Below are 21,498 nucleotides of genomic sequence, written 5' to 3' on the forward strand. Positions count from 1 at the left end.
GCTGCTTTCAGTTCAGTGACTTGGAGAGAGGAGAGCACATATAGCGCATATACCTCCCATGGGATTAAAGTGCGCGTGTGCGTTCATGGATTTTCCATGTAATGTTGTCTCTTATTGTAGGCTGCTACATAGGCTGCTATTTCATTATGTATAAAATAACCTAATACACCTAATACACTGTCGCCTCACAGCTAGAAGGTCCTGGGTTTGATTCCCGCAGGGGACGCTGTGGGCGCTGGGGGCGTGTTCTCTCCTCCGCGTCATCAGTGCCCATACCCTAGGTGCGGTTGGTGAAAGGTTCTCTCTGTGTGGAGTTTGCATGTTCTCCCTGTGTTCCCTAGCGGGTAGGTACCCTCACAAAAACATGCAGTAATCCTGGTCACTATACTGCCTCCCCCTGGCCAGCCGGGGCGCCTGATGGAGGGGAAAGGAACTGGTTGGAATAACGCGTTCCTTCCATGCGCTAAGTCCAACCAGGGAAACTCTCCCCTGTCAGGTGATAAGAACGTTAGTTGGCTCTCATGCATTGAAGGAGGCATGAGCTGGGCCCTGGCCTCCCTAGGTTGGCAGAGGGAAGGTAGTGCCCAGGATTACATAGATACTTTGGCGCTGGGTGTAAAAAATGGGGTTACAAAACCGTGGGATAAAAATTAAAAAAAGAGTAAAATAACCCAATAGGTCAGCCAGGTGTACAGTATCTATCTCGAAACAAATCGGATCTCAGAACGAACCTCACAGGTACGGGTTGTCTGGGTCCGTGTTTTAAAGAAGATAAAAAAAATTTGGGTCCGTCATTTTTGACCTGTGAAGAGCTCTAGTCGTGTATAGGCTATGTATTATATTCATTGTTTATTCTGACTTTCTTCTGCCATCCTTATTAAATAGGTGCTTTGTTTATTGAAATACAATTCTTAATGGAGTTCTAACTTTTTGAAAAGAAAGTCAGAAAATGTACATTTACAATCTGGGCTTCATCCATAGCTACAATTGAAGTGCTTATAGTTAGTTATTTAAATTCCGAGGAGTCCATTTGGTTACATTTTCTTTTCTTCTGAGCTATACGCCAAAACTGACATTGGCTGTAATGACGTCACCGTCTGGCCACGCCCACCACTAATGTCCCCCGACTTCTTCCCCAATGACGGCGCCTCTGCTTGCGTTTACAATGTGCATTACGTTCACACACACACACACACGCACGCACGCACGCACGCACGCACGCACGCACGCACGCACGCACGCACGCACGCACGCGCGTGCGTGCGTATTGTGGTATTGTACCACGCACACGTGCGTATTGTGGTATTGTACCACGCACGCACGCACGCACGCACGCACGCACGCACGCGCGCGCGCGTCGATGGCAGAGGAAACCGTGCAAGGCATCAGATAGCTGCTCATCAGGAGCAGGTAGGGGTTCAGTGTCTTGCTCAAGGACACTTTCACATGAACCCAGGGGAAGTCAGGGATCGAACCGGGAACTGGGGCTTCACGAGTGTAGATGTTTCATCAACAGAAGAACTTCAGACATGGTTTGTCCACAGAGTAGTTATGCTTCATATGACTGAGCCCTAGACAGAGAGAGAGAGGGGGGGGGGGGGGGGGCAGAGAGACAGAAGCAGACAGAGGAGGAGTTCATTTTTAACTGTAGAATAATTCAACCTTTTAATTTAGGGTGCGTTCGGATATAAAGCACTGAGCGCACTGGCCAATACAAACTAATATGTGAGTGCGCTCCCGGTGCGCATTTCCGAACGCACCCATAATGTGGTGACATTTTTTACGGATTGATTGATAGATTTATTAATAATGACAAGTCATGTAAGTTGCCATGAATTCAACACATACTGTACCTTTCCTCTTTTTGAATAAAAGCAAGGCCACACTGATGATGATGATGATGATGATGATGCTGATGAAGATACCCGTCCAAACCCACCAGGGAAACTCTCCAACAGTAGAAAGCTCTAGAGAGGAATAGAATGAAAGATGAAGAGGAGGGAAGAGAGAAATGAAAGATGAAGAACACAGAGGTTCAGTTATCCATCCTTCTTACAGTTCCATGATCGACAAAAGTACAGTGGTACTTAACGGCCGATCTACACCAGACCTTTCAAAGCGCGCGCATGCGTGGAATTTGCTGCGTGCGTACAGTGTGTTTGGAAAGATCCAATTGATAGTATCAGTAATGTTGATTGATTTCATCGATTTCAGCTGTTTTGGAGAAAGCTATTGCTGGCTAACTGGGGCCTTGTCTGTACACTCCTGCAAACTTTAGATGCCAATCTTAGCCAATCAGGATGGCATATGAAAAATCTGACAGAATTTGAGACAGCAGAGATATAAAAAATTGAGGCAGAGGTTCTGCTCTGGCCGCCAGGGAGTGTGTGTGCAGTTTCACACAGATCTGTCCAACGGTGCCAGAGATTAGTACACAGACAGACAGATGGACACACACACACACACACACACACACACACACACACACACACACACACAAACACACACAGACAGGGGGCATAACATAGTCTCACAATAACAAGAACAACATGTTTACCTACCTTCTTTAGAACCTGTGTCTGCGTTCCCCGACAGAAGTGTTAGTTCACCTGAATTAACAAGAAATACCAGAATTAGACCAAGACTGATAAACACAGCAAACTATTTTTCTACGTTATTGAGACAACTCCTTACAATCTCACATTTCCCCCCTATCTACCTGTCACCATCTACATGCCACATGCCTACAGTATATGGTTGAGGTTTCTATTTCAAATACATATACATGTGCTCTGTTATTAACTTCATGTGTCAGATATTTCTGATTGTAGAAATGTAATAACATAAGAACAGCATACGTACCTTCCCTACCTTCTGTAGAACCACTGTCTGTCTTGTTATCTGAATTAACAAGAAGCAATACCAGAAATAAACCAACACTGATAAACAAACAAACAAAAGAAGTGACTTTGTTGCCCCCCCCCCCTGGATTTGGATTGATTGATTGTAATATAGGACAATAATGGCTTACATTCTATCCATAGACATTTGTTTTTCTTAAACCCATTGGAAACTTTATCTTTAACTAAGATTTTCCCTACAAAACGTCTGGCTATGGCCAGGCAATACTTATTATTTTAATTTCAAAGCACCTGAAGAAGGTCATCAGTGACCGAAACGTTGCTTCTTCTAATAAATCTGCTCCTGTACTGTGCAGTTTGGCAGTGTGCGGGCGTATTCCTTTTGTGCACGTGTTTGCCTAATGCCTACGAGCCTGCTTTTATAGTTTCTATTCTAGGTGTGCGAAGGTTTTTCTAAACAGTATTCCAAAGCATCACAAATCAAATTTGAGATTAGAATTACGTACAACATTAGAACAACGTAAAACAGTAACACTTTAATCACCATGTTCTTCGTCTATCATAACTTCTCAGTCTTACCTACAATGAGTTGAACAGTGAACTCCTTCAGGATTTCAGGAAGGAAGCATGTGTAGTTTCCTTCATCAGATAATCTAACTCTGGAGAGTTTGAGAGACACGTTGCCCTTCTTCACTTCATCCATGAAGAGGGACGTTCTCCCCTCGTAGTAATGATTCTTAGTATCAACACATTCTTGCCCGTTCCTCCGGAAATACACATACTGGTCACGTGGTAGATCCAACCTGGACCACTCTATGGTCATTTCAGAGGGGTCAGTGCCCGGATCAACTGCACATGGTAGAACAGCATCACCTCCAACAGATGTTTTGACCAGACAATTCCCTGATAAGACAAGATCAAATAAGATATGATGAGAATAATTACCTATGTTGTCCTCGCTTTCTATGTTAATTGACTATCTACAACAGTAGTTTTAATTTCATGTACTGAGGCTAATTGCAGTGTAATTTACCTGCAGTGTAGCTGAGCACATCCAGAAATGAGACTAGAAGGAGACTTGAGAAATGTCTCTTATCGTAGATCACATGTGGGTACGCCATCTTCATATCTAAAAATAAGAAAGAAAGAAAGGAAGAAAGAAAGAAAGAAAGGAATTAAGAAAGAAAGAACAATACATGATTCTAATTGGCCAGAAGGTGTGCATTATTTTCAGATAATTGCACACATTTGACATAGTGACCTTCTAAATTATTAAGCCTAATAAAGATGTTTACTTTATCTAACTAAGCTATACTATACAAGACTGGGAACAATAATGTCATGGTTTCACAGATCTTGGCCAGTCTATAATCCCACTTGTCTATGATTTATCTCTGAAATATGACTCCATACTTAAGCAAGATTTTGCACCGATTTGACCACCAGACCATCATTTATGTAGACCAGTGGTTCCTAAACGTTTTAGTTCAAGACCCAAAAGAGAAATGAGATGTTTGCCCAGGACCCAAACTAGTGAAAATAGCAGATCTACAAGCTCACAATGTGGCCCGAAGCTACGCGTTGTGAGCTTGTAGATGTGCTATTTTCACTTTCATTTCTTTAGTTATTTATGCAAATTATGGTATATATATATATTTTTTTGGCTGGTGCTCCAAGGCACTCGCCCCCTACGGCCTATGGATGATCCGGCTTTGTTTGGAGGGGACTAATCTGATGTTTGGAGGGGACGTGACCCCTGCGACCCCGCCGGGATTGACCCGTCTGTGCACAATGTTCCCACACAGGTCCAAAACCTCTGATCCAAAAAGTAGATCCTTTGCTTTTTCTCATTCACTAATACACCAAGCTCATCTTCTTTCACTTTTAAAACAAACAGAAATTTGCATGCTGTGTGCCGTTCCCACAGCATGACTTGAGTTTGGAGGAAAGGAGCGGATACAAATTCAGCTGAAGTGAGTTTAGTTGTTCTGTATATTACAACAACTTAGAAATATGTAGGCCTAGTGATTTATTAAACAGTTGGCCTCACTTGAACGATAGACTTACAAACAGTCATACACGTGTAGGTAACCTATTGACAAATGGATGACATAAGAACAGCAGAGTATCCTACAAATAAAAGCAAGAATAAAAACAAGCTAATCCCAAAATAGTCCAACTAGAAGGGCGAAAACAGTAGACATTAGTCTTTATTGTCTCCGCCAGGCCGAAAGGCATGGCGAGAGAGTATGTTTTACCCCCTGTCCGTCCGTCCGTGTGTCCGTGTGTCCGTGTGTCCGTCCGTCCGTCATTCGATCTGTCTGTGTACAGCTAATCTCCGGCACCGTTGGCTTGCTCGCAGCCAAACTGTGCACACACAGTCCCTGGATACCAGAGCAGAACCTCTGCCCCAAATTTTTCACAGGGGCCTGTTATAGCGCCACCAGGAGGCCGATTTGTGCAAAACACATTTTTTGACAGTACTCCTACAGATTTTGTCCAAAAATCCCCCAAATCGGTACACAGTATCTCTATAGTCATTAAACGAAACGGGTCTTTCAGATTTATCATATTCCATCCTGATTGGCTAAAAATGTCTTCCAAAGTTTGCAGGAGTGCACCGTTTTGAACAAAATGCCTCAAATCATGAACACAGCATGCAATTTCCGTGAAATTTTGCACGCACATTCCCATTAGGCCGAGGAAGGACTACCATTTGAAAAATTTCAAATCAGCCTCATGGTGGCGCTATAACAGGCCGATTCGTGTTTTTACCTATAATTGCACCGATCTGTGTAAAACTTTGTATGCACACTCCCTATAGGTCAAGGAAAAACCTTTGCCCTGCATTTTTCACATCAGCCTTTTATAGCGCCACCAGGAGGCCGACTTGTGTAAAACACATTTTTTTATATTACTCCTTCCAATTTTATCCAAATTTCACGCAAATCGGTACACATGATCTCTATAGTCATGTGATCACGACGGATGTGTTTGATTTTTCATATTCCATATTGATTGGCTAAAATTGACATCTAAAGTTTGCATTATTGGCTTGTTTTGAACAAAATTCTGCAAATCATGAACGCACCGTCCAATTGCGCTCAAACTTTGCACGCACATTCACACTATGTTGAGGAACAAATGCCACCCTTTTAACATTGGCCTGTTATAGCGCCACCAACAGGTCTAATTTAGCGAAACACATGTTTTTAACAAAATGCCTCAAATCATGAATGCAGTCAGTGTCCGATTGTCGTGCAAGGCCTAAGAAGAAATGGCACCCTTTTCACGTTGGCCTATTATAGCGGCACCAGGAGGCCACAATAGCCTACCTGACCTGGCGGAGACCTGTGCTCCGAGGAGCACTTTTTCTAGTTTTTTTTTTTTTTTTTTAAGATTTTTTTTTGGGGCTTTTTTTAGCTTTATTTGGAGAGGGACAGTGAAAGTAGGCTGACAGGAAACGGGGAGAGAGATGGGGGGGAAGACACGCAGCAAAGGTCGTCGGGAACGGGACGCGAACCCGCGACACTGTCAGTTAAGGGATTTCAACCAAGGGTGTCTGGACCGCGACGCCACGGCCCGGGCCAGACATTAGTCTTTATAATAACAATAGAGTACAACAGGTGCTGTGGAGGACTGGTCTGGCCGCCCCGGCCACCTAGCCTATTGTTATTCAATGGCCCATTAATCACCATGGCATCAAGGGTACATTCTCTTCAGCTACACGTACGGGCCCCGGCCCATCTGGTGCAAGCCAGACGTCCTCGCCTTTTCAGTTTGCGTGTCAGATTGTGACAATGTCCCAGGCGGGCTGGGACATTTCGGATAAGAATTGGGCTAGAGCTCAAAATGGGGGTAACCGGAACGCTCGGTACAGCAACCTAGTCAGACCCTCTTTATTCGTGGAACGCTCGGTACAAGCGGCCTGCTTGGTGAGAACAGTCGGGGCTGAACACTTGGCCCACAGAACACTTGGCCCACAGAACACTTGGCCCACAGAACAGACTACAACATAACTTATATTAAGTTAGGAACTAATTAGGCAAAAACAGTTAAAACGACTGCGAGCTCAGGCCAAGGGGCAAGGCTTGGATATTTACGATGAGGCCAACACGGAAGCTTATGAATGGCCAGAGTGGCGCTGTTTTACCCTGCGCCGACCTGAAGTGTCAGAAAGAATTTATTTTAGCGCAACTGAATGGGTTTTTGACAAACTTTAGACTAGATTTTCTTACCGTAATAACAATTGTCATAAATTCTATATGCTTCCAGTCGCTAGTTTAAAGTCTCCTTTCAATCATCATGATATGCGTTTTGCTAAATTATGGTCCCATTTATTCTAAAATTGACAATAAAGTAGGCTATGCTCCAGGAGGGGCGGGATGATTTGATTGACAACCTACACAACCAATAGCATTCATTCCCCGCCCCCGCTCTTGATTGACAAGCTACCCAACCAATAGCATTTTTGGGGGTGTTTTCCGGTTCGCTGGTCACGTGTCTGGTCTCAACCAATAGCGTTTGAGTTCCGGCGTGGCCAACTGTATATATTAACGATGGAGGAATGCATGTTCCTGAACTATCGGCTTCATTTTCGTTCTGTAGAAAGCAGGGGAGTGGCTTTGTCCATTCTTTTTTACAGTCTATGGCTCAGGCGAGCGAGTTGCATTGCCAGACGTTGCGATTTTATGAATTTGAATTCATGTTCTCCCCGTCCTTCTTAGTAGGGCTAGGCGAAATGGCCAAAAAAGTATTATCTCAATGATTTTTGGGCGGTGTAACCGCCCCTATATGTGAAGTTTGGACATCGACATTCGCTGCACTGTGATTGGCCACCATTGTACCCCCCTAACCCTGCACCGTGATTGGCCACCATTGTACACCCCTAACCCCTACACATTCAATGCAAATCTATACTTTTCTTTAAGTGAGCTTCCATCACTGTGATGACCACTAGCTGTGATATGATTGGCTGACTTTATTGGCTGACTCTATTCAGGACTGTGATTGGCTTGTGAAACACATGACACATGTGCATAGCCCTATAAATAGGACTATGCACTTAAAAAAACACATTTATGTTTTCTTTTAATGAGTCATGTGATGACCACACACCGCCCACTTCACACTGGGTGTGATGTTTCCATATTGATCAATATTGTCACATTTATTATATCATGTATAATTTCATAATGCTGCCAGATTTAAGACTATGCTGATAGTGACGAAATGCTTAAAGGACGACTTCACCCATTTTCAACCTATCTTCATATAAGTGGTCCTAACTCTAATGCTCATGATAATATGATACCATTTCCTACTCCGTCTGTCTCATAGGAGGGCCTACCAGTGACATCATCGTTAGGGATTTTTTCCCCCCTCTTTTTTAGCGGCGCTAGCCGCTCTATACCTTTAGGTATAGAGCGGATCCTGCTCTATACCTGGCTTTTGCGTCAACGTTCTGATTGGTCAGACACGTCAACAAAGTGATTGGTCAAGCTTCACGTGACACGTGGCTATAAACACATTATAAACACTTATTGATGACAAAATGTATCAAAGGCGCCGCTACCTTCACACAGGTGTGATTTTTTCTATTAACTGTGGAGTGTCGCTAGGCAACCACCTGTCAGGTAAGCACCTCAACGGGGAGAGACAGTGGGGCGGAGGCAGTGCTCAACCAAACAGACCACGCAGCAGTCCCGCAACACGGCACTGCTGCTTTGCCACTGTATACAACAGAGTATGTCTGACTCTGAATTACATCATATTCAGTCCACATATAAATACAATACATTATTTTAAACATAATCTTTGTCGCAGTCATAGTCCGTGCATTGAGGCATGCACGGAGAATGAATCGGAGCTAAATGAACTATTCTTAGCTTTTGAGACAGATGAAGTGTGTACTATATATTGCAAAATTGTATTATGCTTCATATCATACAATGCAATAAAGCCAGTGGCTTGTTGCGGTCCTTTCAGTTACTTTATCATCAGTCAGTAACTCTGTCATAGCAGTGTGTCAGTCAGTGAGCAGCAACGCAGCATGGACCTAACACCACTCTACCTTCTAGTCTGTGAGTAGAAACATACAGTGCAATTCATGTATTGACTCATGGATTTAATGTTGGTGTGTGTGTGTGTGTGTGTGTGTGTGTGTGTGTGTGTGTGTGTGTGTGTGTGTGTGTGTGTGTGTGTGTGTGTGTGTGTGTGTGTGTGTGTGTGTGTGTGTGTGTGTGTGTGTGTGTGTGTGTCTGACTGACTGAGAAGCGGAGAGAGAAAAAAAGTCCGCCGAACGCAGCGAAGCAGGCTGGATCCCAGGCTAGGTAAATGTTACTATGTTTACAATATTACAGACAAGGAACAGCAAGTCTAAAACCTAATTCAGAGGTCAAAGGTCATAACTTGTGTTTAGTGTTTAGATGAGAACAAATTACAGTCATACATTTTACATATTACCGCACATGCCCTACTAATGCATGCATTCTGTCAGAGAGATGTCAGATTGAAGTCAGACTAAGTGGAAGTGGTTTTGATACAGTACATACGTAGCCTAGGCTACGTGAGCTGCTATTGTGACATGGTCTGATTTATTTGTCTTATTTGTTACAGTTTATTTTATGAAGGGTGTGTGTGTGTGTGTGTGTGTGTGTGTGTGTGTGTGTGTGTGTGTGTGTGTGTGTGTGTCTGTGTGATTAGTCATTTTATTACCAGACACTCTTTATCCAGAGCGAGGTAAACACATACAACAAATGTAGAGAGACAGTGCAGTGCCTCAGTAATCTCGGATTATAGGTTAACCAATAATCTAGCATCGGTCTAAACAATATAATATCAAAACAATTATAACCTGTACAATTGTTTGTATCTTACAAGCTCACAAAGCTACATTTATATGACACAAAATCAGCAGGAATCACAGTGTTGTAATGCATTTTCTAATAAATATTCATATTCAGGGCTAACCATGTAAGCTTTAAGGTGTGGAGTTGCAACAAACAAAAAATGTCCATTAGGCCTTAGCTCTCTGTATGAAAAAGGCAGAAGGAGCGAGTGCATTCTCCGGCAGCGGCAGCAGCTGCGGCGCCGCTGGTACAAGTCATCTCAAGACCCTTTAGGGCAGTTCAAGACCATACTCTACTAACCTATGAGGATGATGGCTCATTGTTGTTAAAGATGAGTCTTTAAAGCAGCACTATGTAACTATATAGCATATTATGTCCCACAAAATTATAAAGTTACATGTTTAAGCAATAACAGTCATCCTTCCATAAATGGAATAAATACATTTATAGACGGAGGGTCCCAGCTAGGGGCTTGACTGTATTATTACTATGTATAGGGGAGACAATGATAAACAGAACTGCCAGTCAAAGCGAAGACTGGCCAATCACAGCGCGTCCTCGCCGGACATGCTTGCAAAGACTCTTGGGGAATGAAGTCAAAGACGTTGGCAGCCATGTTATTTGTGTCCAAAGTGGCCACTGCTGATACGGCAAACTACATAGTGCTGCTTTAACATTGTTTTGTCTGTAAGGAAAAGTAGTGTGTGAGGGTGTAAGGAAGGGTAGTGTGTGAGGATGGTGGGCACATTGTCATTGCTTGGTCTATACAGTAGCAGTGATTCTCAACATTTCTTTTATTTCAACAACCTCCAGTTTCATTAGGTTACAGACCCCATTTGATTATGATTTTTATTTCTGGGACCCCAATTTACACTGTAAAATGGTCACTGTGTACAAATGGAATGTACACAATGAAACCAAATGATTTATTTCCATTTTGTACATTCTCAAGAGTTCTCAGAGTTATAGAATGTTGAGAAACACTGGTCTATGTTTGTCACTGATCTGTTCAAAAAGAATAATAGAATATATATAGTATATACAGTAATGTAAAAAGAAATATGTTCAGTTCAGTCCAAAAGTCTAATATTTTGTGCACAATTACATTTCATTTACATCACGGGCGCCTGACCAACAGATTACCCGGAGACATAGGCTCCCCCAGATCAAAAAGTGGGGGAGCCTATGGCAGTCTACCCCAGATCGATCCCAAGTTCAAGTTGTTTCAGAGTGCAGGCGGTCTGCAGAGAGAAGAGAGCCAGTATAGCCGAACAGCCCTGGCATGTATGAGCACACACAAATGTGTGTATGCGTTGCAGTACCCTTGTTCCGTTTGTGTAATATGTGATAATGTGTGATATCTAATCTAATCTAAATATTATAATTGAAATGGCCAAGCCATGTTGTTCGTCAGGGGTTGGCCAGCACACGAGCACTCAAACTGCCTTCAAACTTGGCACACAATATCGCTCAGTGGACTGTCCATTGTAAAGGCTTCTTTCCCCACCTTGATTAGACCCCTCCGCTATTGCATCAGGGTCTAATCACCCTGTTGGGGTTTATTTCTCAACAATGACCAGCTCGCCATCAATTATCCCCTGTGTAAATAACCTGCAGAAAACAATATCTAATGTTAAACTTTGGCCTTACATGATGACATAAGAAATGTATTGTTTAATAAAATGTATTTACTGTGATCTCCATCCTCCTGTCCGCATACAGTACCACACACAGGCAAACATATCAGCACAACAGAATGAGCACAGAGCTTTCATTCATAAATCCTAAATGGAGCATATGTGGGTATGTCGGTGACGTGTTTGTTGTCATTACACACAGTTCCAAAGAATATGCTCTATATGTCATAGATTATTTGTCTAAACTGATGTCAGACCATTCTTCACCACTGATGATCATGTCATTTCACACCAGCAGAATCAGAAGAATCCGAATTTTAGTTTTATTGTCACATCACAGATTTTTACAGGTGTCAAATATTGGGTGAAATTAGTTTTTGTGATCATTTCTTTGTTTTCAGGAAATAAATAAGGGAGGGACTGGGAGCAAGGAGAAAAAAATGAAAAATAAACATGTCAAAGAAAAATCTAAGATATCTACAAATATACACAGTTAGCCTAAAAAAGCAACAGGTTTGTACATAAGATTAGACTTGTAACAGTCTATGGAAAATCTGCCCTCTAGTGACAATTTAGCTAAACTGCACACAGTAACTGAGTTCTAAATAAATCAGATATTGAGAAACAAAATAGACTGCGTTTGTAGATCCCTTGAATAAAGGGAAATTATAGTAAATAAAGGGACAGTCAGGACAACCACTTGCTTTGGCTCCATTTACTGTAATGACTTATATTGTACATTCTTGTTTTTCATTCAGAGTAGATGACAGAATATCACATTTCCCTCTCACAGTGCTGCCCAGAATACAAATGTCAATTCCATCAGTATACTGTACACAACAGGTAAATGGTCCATTAATATATAACATAACAATGTACCACTGACTCTTCATGAATGCACTTTCTTTCACTCACTCACGCACGCGGGCACGCACGCACGCACCATGCACGTTAAACATAATCTGCAACTGCTGCAAACTATTCAGAGATATACCTGTAGATTTGGTGGGTGTGTTTGTAATACCACAGCTGCCGTTGATTGTATTGTGCCTCTCCTTCCTGTATTTAAACACGCCTTGCCTTGTAATGTATCAAGACCTAATGAAGACCGGTTACAGTCGAAACGTTGCCTAACAAATTAAAAAACTCTTCCACTGGGAGCTCAAACGGTGTGCGGACTTCCCCCTCTTTTTCTCATGTACGTTTTGTTGTCCAGCACCCGATTAAACAAAATAACCCAAAATAAACATAATAAACCCAAAATAACATAATTAATAACAGTCAAATAATCTGAGCTCAGGATAGTGGTAGGGAATCAACTGGCTGGGAGTGTTCTCTCATAGGGTCTAACAGAGTAGAGGTGCAACAGTTAATCCAACCCACTGATTTAACTGATTATAAACATTAAGAAATATATTTTATAAAATATATCTGAGGTGAGGATAGGGGTAGAGGTGTGTTCTCCCCTAGGGCCGCCTAACAGGGGAAACCAGGGTTAACCACCTGTCAATACGCTTATTATGCAACAGTAATAGATGTCTACATGGATAGATACTTTTGGAAATGCTTAAAGAAAATAAGTCACCGTCTCCACTAACTTTAGAAAACGTCTCTTGAGAATTTAGAAACTTTTTTCAACAGGAATCCTATTGAGGGTTATGTCACATCTTTACAGTAGAACCACAGGAATCACAAACTGGAACAGCCCTGCATTAAGTCTAATTTTAACCATTCCGGCCAGTGACCTAATATACAATTTCCAATAACAATTTAGGCGTTTAGCTTATCCAGAGCGACTTACACGTGTTTATTGACCTCTAGTCAATAAACAGGGTGAATAATCACATACATAGGATGCAGAGAGACCGTGTAAGGCCACTAAAGACCAGGGTACCAGGTAAACAATAAACCTAGCCTCTGTCATAAACAACAAGCTATCTAAATAACAGTCTGCACATTTGAAACTATAACATACCGGGTATAATGAAACTATAGGAGGATAGGTAGGTGCATGCTATGCGTCTACGGTGCATGCTATGGCGTAGAATCTACGCCATAGCATGCACCGGACGCACTGGTGCTGGAAGTTCAATGGAATCCACTGAAGTCAATGAGAGCCGGCTGTAGCAGCTCATGAATAAACAATGTTTTTAGTCATTGATGAATGATAGATGAAAATAAAGACAATCATTGTTTTTTGGATGGGAACACTCACACTATATTATTGAGGCACACACACACACACGTTTCTGACTGGGTAGATGTGTCAGGTTAGACAGGCCAGAAACTATCCTATCCTTGAAAACAACACATTTTTGACACTAGCCACTGAGAACGTACCTGGACGTTGACACTAGCCAATGAGAGCGGCCCGTGAGCTTACCTGGACGTTGATGAGGGAGGTGAAGTGAAGTTCATGCCCCGCCCACTGACCCAGGAAGAACTCGTACCCTTCCTGCTGAGGCAACGCGTACAGGAACTACACAGGAGGAAGACATATATGGTCATAAGGAACTACACAGGAAGACATATATGGTCATAAGGAACTACACAGGAAGACATATATGGTCATAAGGAACTACACAGGAAGACATATGTTCTCGCAAGTATAGCAATGTGGACGTGTGTGTGTGTGTGTGTGTGTGTGTGTGTGTGTGTGTGTGTGTGTGTGTGTGTGTGTGTGTGTGTGTGTGTGTGTGTGTGTGTGTGTGTCTCTTACCATTGGACAGGATCTGGTTCTGTTGAACATGACTTCAAATCTCTGGGTCTGTATGGAGGGAAACACAATTTAAGGTTTGCTAAAGGGTGCAAGATCTGCTATTTTTCATACGAGGAAGTATATAAGACTTAGCCCTATACTAAATACACTTTGTTGAACAGGGTCTCCCAGGGGTCTATAGTATACCTTTTTATAGCATCGAAGCGCATCGCGTTGTGAGCTTGTAGAGGTTGTCTACAAATCTACAAGCTCACAGCGCATCGTGAGCTTGTAGATCGACTATTGAACTGGAGTTCTGCATCACAATCCTGTTCATGTCCACCATGTCAACCTGACGTCACTCTAATGACTCAACTAATGACATGTTCATTGTTGGGTTGTCACTGGAATAAAACCATCACCAGCACTCAGTCCTTTTAGGTTATTGTATGGTACCAAAAATAATAAATAAACTAGAAGAACTTTAAATGAGTGCTGGCGATGGTTTTGTTTTACTGGAACTCTTTGTGAACCGTGCACACAGTAAGACACTACTGATTGTGTCTCACATTCATTTTTGATTGATTGAATATTTTATTAGGCAAAACATGTAAAACAGCATATTTACATTTAAAAATACTTTGTCTAAAAGGTCCGTTCAAAAAGGTCCTTGCGGTCTTGTTTCAATTGAGGACCTTGGTATTCAATTCATAGTCATGTATAGTGGCACCAACAGTTCAAATATCAACACAAATAAACAGAAATGCGGTTGTCACTGGATCATGTATAAACCATACTGATGTGATATCATTCATTATGATTAATATTAGCATTAGTACTGAAACATTCTGGATCATGTATGAACCATACTGATGTGATATCACATACCGTACATTGTATGATGATTATTATGATTAGTAAATGGTAAAATCGTACATTTCTATAGCGCTTTTATCCAAAGCGCTTTACATAGATTGTGCATTACATTACATTCACCCATTTCACACACACGGCGGAGGAAACCATGAAAGGCACCAACCTGCCCCACCCTAACTCTGGGGGAGTCCCCTCAGCCCGGGATCGAACTGGGAACCTTGCGGTTTCCATTTCACTCTACCCGGCCACTCTACCCCTGAGCCACTGCCGCCTGAAACAGTACTGAAACATTCCAAGTGTAAAACTCACCGGTATGACTGCACTGATTGTGTTCTTAGTTGAATAATACTTCATCCACAGCTAAAAGAGACAACAGACAAAACAAAATATTATTTATTTTTGTATTAATTAGTATTTCATATTAAACATCATTGTTAATACTGTATGTCATTGAGCTTATCATGGTGATTCCATCAAAAAACTTATGTTTGATATAATAACAGATACTGTATAACACCTCCAGAATGATCAATCTGAAAACATACTTTTATGTTAACTCTCTCAGTGCCAATGAAATAAAAAAAATGTTCATACTGTGACAGCAATCTTTTTTTTTTCAAAGTAAAAAAGAAGTGCTAAGGAAGCGAGATACAGCCTTTTTCAGTTATAAGTTAAACAAGGACTGGATGGAGCTGCAAATCTTCAGATGATATCTTGGGTTGTGAACATTTTTTTTTCGTTCTGGCACTGAGGGCATTGATTCAGAAAAAACTTGGGATATCTTGTTGTGTGGCACTAAGAGAATTAAGGGTTTTCTTGTGGTTTTGACTTTTTTAATTGTCAGTTATATTGTTTTATTAGTTGTTAAATGTGTTTATCCTTGTTTTAATTAGATTTTACCCATTGGTTTTATTATCATGCTTCTCCTTTACCTTGTTCTGTGAAGCACTTGTAACTTGGTTTAGAAAGCCCCTGACAAATATATTAATTGTCAGTGTGGCCGCTAGAGGGCAATGTGACTCCACACATAACTGTTTTCTACACAAAGTGAGCAATGTGTCTCCTCCACCCACATCACATGGCCATACACTGTGGGCTTATAGATCGGATATTTCCACATAAAAAAAAACAAAAAACATTTGAAAGTATAAAATAGGGCTTAAGTGATTACATCTAGGAAAAGACACTTATGCATGAATATTAGGCTGTGTTCACACTGTAGGCAAATCCCAATTTAAATGTGATCTTTAAGACTGACTGTCCACACTGTTATTAAATGTGCTCTTTCAGACCTACTGTCCACACTGTTATTACATGTGATCTTTAAGACCTACTGTCCACACTGTTTGTATTAAATGTGATATTTACAAGTGATCAGAACCGATGTGTGTATTCAGTCACCGAAAACAGTAGAAAATGGCCCACACATCTGACCACTGAACATTTTCAGGGCATGTTTAACCCATTCGAATCCGGGGGACGCATCTCTGTCACTTTCGATTTCTTTGGGCTATTCAAAAATAGCAGATCTACAAGCTCATAGCGCGGCACTGAGTGCACATTTGTGCAAATATTTGATTTTTCTTTTTTTTAAGCGGACATTTGTAACTCAAATCTTTGCTTCTGGGGGTCCCTGGAACTAAATATTTTAAAAATGTTCACTTTCAAAAAATATATATCCCAAGATTTGCACACATTTTCACATTTTTTCTAAAATAGCAGATCTACAAGGTCATAGTGCGGCACTCGGTATTATACAGCTTATATCCATTATATAATATGGATGTAAGATATGGATATAATATGATCAGACTGACCTCAGAGATCTGGTCTCTGGGCTTGTTGTGAATGATAGAATATGAATATAATGTATCAGGATATTGTATAATATTAGATACAGTAATAAGTGTCATGTCAGCATAGGAATATAATGTAAGGATAATATGGTATAATATAATATAAAACTGACCTCAGAAATCTGATCTCTGATCTTATTGTGAATGCTATAATACAGATACAGTACAGAGTAATATGTACATAACATGGATATATCATATATTCAGACTGACCTCAGAGATCTGGTCTGCTGTCATGTTGTGAATCATTTCCAGGTTCAGGATGGATCCCAGCGTCTAAACAGGAAACAATTCATCACATGGCGTCCATTTTGCTCTGACATCACACACCGTGTGTAAGGTTGCAACACTTATTGCAACTGATCGACTTCAGTGTTAAACAAAAAATCATCATCATATCCTCTGGATTTCATGATTTGTTGAATTCACCATTCATTCATTCATTCATTCATTCATTCATGTTTTACCTTGTCTTTGGTAAAGCCTGTAGACTGTAGGTCTCTCTTCTCCAACTATTAAAAAAAAAAAAAAAAAGAATAAATGTACATCTTATTCACATGAACATTTGTAACTCAAATCTTTGCTTCTGGAGGTCCCTGGAGAATATTTTACAAATGTTTGCTTCAAAAAACATATACTGCTGAAAGAAATGTAGGGAACACTTTGATCCCTAAATTATTTTGAGTTTTCATGAACTGTGTACATACTGCTAACAAAAACTACTCAAAAGAATTAAGGGATCAAAGTGTTTTAATTATTTTGAGCAGTGTATATTGAAATATTTGCAAAAAAAGGTTCACAACTTTTTCAAAAATAGCAGATATACAAGCTCATAGCGCGGCACTCGGTGCCGCGCTATGAGCTTGTATATCTGCCATTTTTGAATAGCCAAAGAAATCTAAAATTGAATGGGTTAATGCATAAGGACTATTGTTGCCCTAGTAAAAACACTTTTACATGGATATGCTGTCTGGTCAGAGGTAATGCTGCTGTGTACAGAAGTGGAGGTTTAGTGGTTCCATGGAGTATGATCACAGACCCCTGGTTGTGGCTGGAGGGTCTCCATGGAGTACTTAACTAACTATTAAAGTTGTTATTGCTGTAGAATTGCCTGTCTGTGTGTCTGTCTGTCTGTCAGTCTGTCTCTCAATCCAACAGGTGGAGGCAGAGGGTCGCCCCTCCACACAGAACCAGGTTCTGTTCCAGTTTCTTCCTGCTAACTTTTTCCCCCACCAAGCCTTTGCTCATGGGGGAATGTTGGGTCTCTGTAGAGCAGGGGTTCTCAAACGTTGTTATGCCACAACCCCATCTAATGGGGGAATTGTTTTGACGACACCACACTTCATTTATAGAGCAATTTCAAAGTGGAAATAAAGAATATCTTAAAATAAAATCATTGTTGGCCTTATATATGAATATTAGAACATGAAGTTAAAGCAGTGATTCCTGCTGATCTATCTTAAATGAATGAATAATATTTTTGCTCTGCCGAAAAAGACTCGGTCACGACCCCGCTCCTCACGTGAGCTATAGTTATCTTGACGCAGATTACCGTCTGGTCTGGAGAATGGGGTTTGATTCCAGCTCGGAGCACTAAAGCGCTAAAATATCGATTCAAGCAACTGAAGTGTTTCCGTTCACACATTTGTAAACTGAAGTGACGCATAAGAACCACCCGAGTTCAGTTCGGTTGTCTGTCTGTGAGCAGCAGGACCTCCCTGGGCCCACAAGGTAATGTCACGTCTCCACTCATGGTCCGTATTGAGTGCAGTTTGTTGACCAAAATGCCAATTCCGGGGCTAATTTTCTTTACTGGCACATACAACTGATAAAATGTACAGGGGCCCCTCCAGCACCAAATAACTGGACGCTTACGGGTCCATTTGGTTCCATTTGTCATCTCCACGTTGGTCGTGAACACCCCTCCGCTTTCTGTATTAAAATATTTTTTTTTAAAGTTGCCAAAGCGCGTCCCCAACAGCACCTTCCTGCGACCCCACTTTGGGACATGACATGGGGTGCACATAACTTTTTAGGTCTGGTACGCAGAAGAGCACCTGGACATGTGACTTGGTGCGCATGGCGCCCGTCCCGTTTTGTCAACGGGGGGGAGGGTTCAGCCCGGACAGTTTTGTCAACGGGGGGGGGGGGGTTCAGCACGGTGCCCACCGGACAGTTTTGTCAACGGGGGGGGGGGGGGGGAGAAAAAAAGGACGCTCTGCTTCTAAATTCCGCCGATTTTCGCCGTTTTTTTTTTCTCACGCTGTTAGATAAAGCCCCCAAGGTTGGTGCCCTGTGCTGCTGCGCTGATTTTATCCGCCAGATTGGGACGTTCACGGCATATTTTGCACCATTACGGTGCGTTCATCATCGGTGACGATCGAGTGCCTCTAACAGCCGCTGCTGGCAATGCGAGGCGATGCGAGGCGACGCGAGTCATATCTCTACCCCTGTGCCTAATGGCTGTACATGGGGCCGACGGGTGCTTTAGAGTGATTGTGTGAGTGTGGCTTCAGGAAGTAAATTCCTAGCCTCGATCTCCAGGCTTTTATTTTTTAGTTTTGCTAAAAAATAAAAGCTTGGAAATTCCTGTCCCAGCTGTTGGTGCGCAAAAGCGCCTCGCGTCGCCTGATGTGGTGCGCATTTTTTATTTTGGGTGCGCATGCGCACCTGCGCACCAGTTATGTGCACCCCTGGACATGACCCATAGCTTGAGAACCGTTGCCTGTACAGTATTGTGTGGCTCTGCTCTACATGTACGACGTCTTGAGATAAACTTGTTTATAACTTTTTATTTGGCAATATATAAATGACATTGATTTCAATAGATGGTGTAGTGTACTGTCTTACTGACATGTAGCATAACATCTAGTTATGATGACAATATGACAGTTGAATGACACGTTAAATTAATGTTAAATCAGTTTTTGTACAGTGTTGTAGCAGCCTGCCTCCTGACAGACAGACAGACAGCACAGACAGACAGGTTAACTGACAGACAGGCAGCCTACCTCCTGCTCCATCAGTCTGACTGACAGACAGGTTAACAGACACAGACAGACAGACAGACAGACATATATAGACAGGTTAACAGCCAGACAGAGAGCATAACACCTGTTCCATTCTGACAGACAGACAGACAGACAGGTTAACAGACAGACAGGCGGACAGTATACCTCCTGTTCCATCAGTCTGACAAACTCTGGGTGTTCAAGAGGTTCCTTCTTCACTTCATGGCGTTTCTCCAGTCGTGCCTTGAACTCCTGGGGTTTGGCACTAAACAGTAATATAGGAGGAATTAGAGATTTACAGCAGGTGGTGATTATAATTATGTTAAATGCTTCTCTATTACATTTCTCAGTAGAGAATAGTGGCATATGTCCATGTTTATTAATATCCAAGGTTTCATCCTGACAGGATGGTGCACACAATTGAGAAAACGACATCTACTGGACAGTTGGAACATTGCAGGGACTAAAGGTCTAAATGTTTAACCCAACATAACGTCTAATCAACAAACACTCTGTAAACATTTACACACAGACAGTACTGAATCATAATAAAACTAGTTTAGTGCATTTGCAACGCGCTGTGCTGTCACTGTGTGGTTCAGCTATGTATGTTATTATAACCATGTTTAGCCTGTTAGCATGTTAGCCTCGTACCTCCTCAGCCTGTGGATCTTGTCCTGGTATTTGCTGTAATAAGGATTGTCCTCCAGAGTCTCTGGACGCAGCTTGTGGACGCAGAAGGTTCTGTAGTGAGTCTGAACCAGACCCGGGATGAGAGGAGAAGCGATGCCTGATCTTCTGACCGCTAACATCCCTCTATACCAACAGGACATCTGCACCACGGCCGCCGCCATCTTGACTTCACTACCCATCAATGGACCGACTGGAAATGTGTTCACAATTAATTCATTCCGGGGTTCTACAACCACATTCTTTGCAACACACATCCGGGTTTTTGACCAATAAGCACCTGACCTGACGTCCTGCTTTCAGGAAGATTTGTTTTCTTCAAAAACACAGTAGGCTATTTTCTACACCAAGGGTTCCCAAACTTTTTAGGTCACTCACGACCCCCAAAATAGGCATATTTGAACTGGGGACCCCCCACCCTGACAACCACTTGGAATTGCAGGCATTACATTTAGACCATTTTGGTATTTAAAAAAAGTCTTAAACTGTGGCCCAAACCTCTACCAGAAGGCAGAAAAGCCCCCCACCAAAAAAACTAAAAAGTAATTAAACTGTAACAATAGAAATGTGCAGATACCCTGTATACACTTAAACTGTATGTTGGTTTGTTTACTGTTGAGTGAGAAAAGTCAGCTGATGCTCGTTGACGCTCATTATAGACATAAAAGCAATTATGCTTCTGCACTGTCAAATAGGCCTACATCTAATCTAAGATTAGTGGGACTCATTTAAATGACCACCAGTGAGTCCCGGGACTAATTTAATTGAAAACCTAACAACATCACTGTATTATAGTAGATGTATTATGTGTTTATTATATATGATATTGATATTATAGCTGTTTTATTTGATTAGATATGTGATGTTGTTACCTGACAATTAGTTGACTTTTGGTGAAAAGATATACCGCATATATCGGAAATTAAGAGTTGGACAATATCGGAATATCGGATATTGGCAAAAAAAGTCAATATCGAACATCCCTAACAATAAGTTTATTATTTAAAAATTGAAGCAC

General features: G+C 41.7%; 2 protein-coding genes and 1 long non-coding RNA gene across 3 annotated transcripts in view; 1 reads left to right on the plus strand and 2 right to left on the minus strand.

Moving 5' to 3' along the window:
- The window catches only part of LOC311051243 (NACHT, LRR and PYD domains-containing protein 3-like), a 380,092-nt gene that overhangs the window by 200,710 nt on the left and 157,884 nt on the right, over nt 1-21,498 (plus strand). The gene's annotated exons all lie outside the window — the stretch shown is intronic.
- Nucleotides 1,880-3,547, minus strand: LOC311052125. Its single transcript, XR_014601472.1, has 3 exons — nt 3,441-3,547; nt 2,562-2,901; nt 1,880-1,967 (listed from the first exon to the last, which is right to left on the minus strand). It is a non-coding gene; the product is annotated as an uncharacterized lncRNA (long non-coding RNA).
- LOC311052123 (ATP synthase mitochondrial F1 complex assembly factor 1-like) lies at nt 3,717-20,644 on the minus strand (the record flags this gene model as incomplete). Its single annotated transcript, XM_084066932.1, has 9 exons — nt 3,717-3,764; nt 3,895-3,990; nt 13,733-13,828; nt 14,069-14,116; nt 15,233-15,283; nt 16,993-17,055; nt 17,247-17,291; nt 19,956-20,055; nt 20,445-20,644. 8 exons carry the CDS (start codon nt 20,642-20,644, stop codon nt 3,985-3,987), a joined length of 609 nt encoding a protein of 202 aa, XP_083923058.1. The 3' UTR covers nt 3,717-3,764; nt 3,895-3,984.

This window comes from Gymnoscopelus microlampas (genome assembly GCF_963454915.1).
Source record: "Gymnoscopelus microlampas genome assembly, chromosome: 9".
Taxonomy (NCBI): domain Eukaryota; kingdom Metazoa; phylum Chordata; class Actinopteri; order Myctophiformes; family Myctophidae; genus Gymnoscopelus; species Gymnoscopelus microlampas.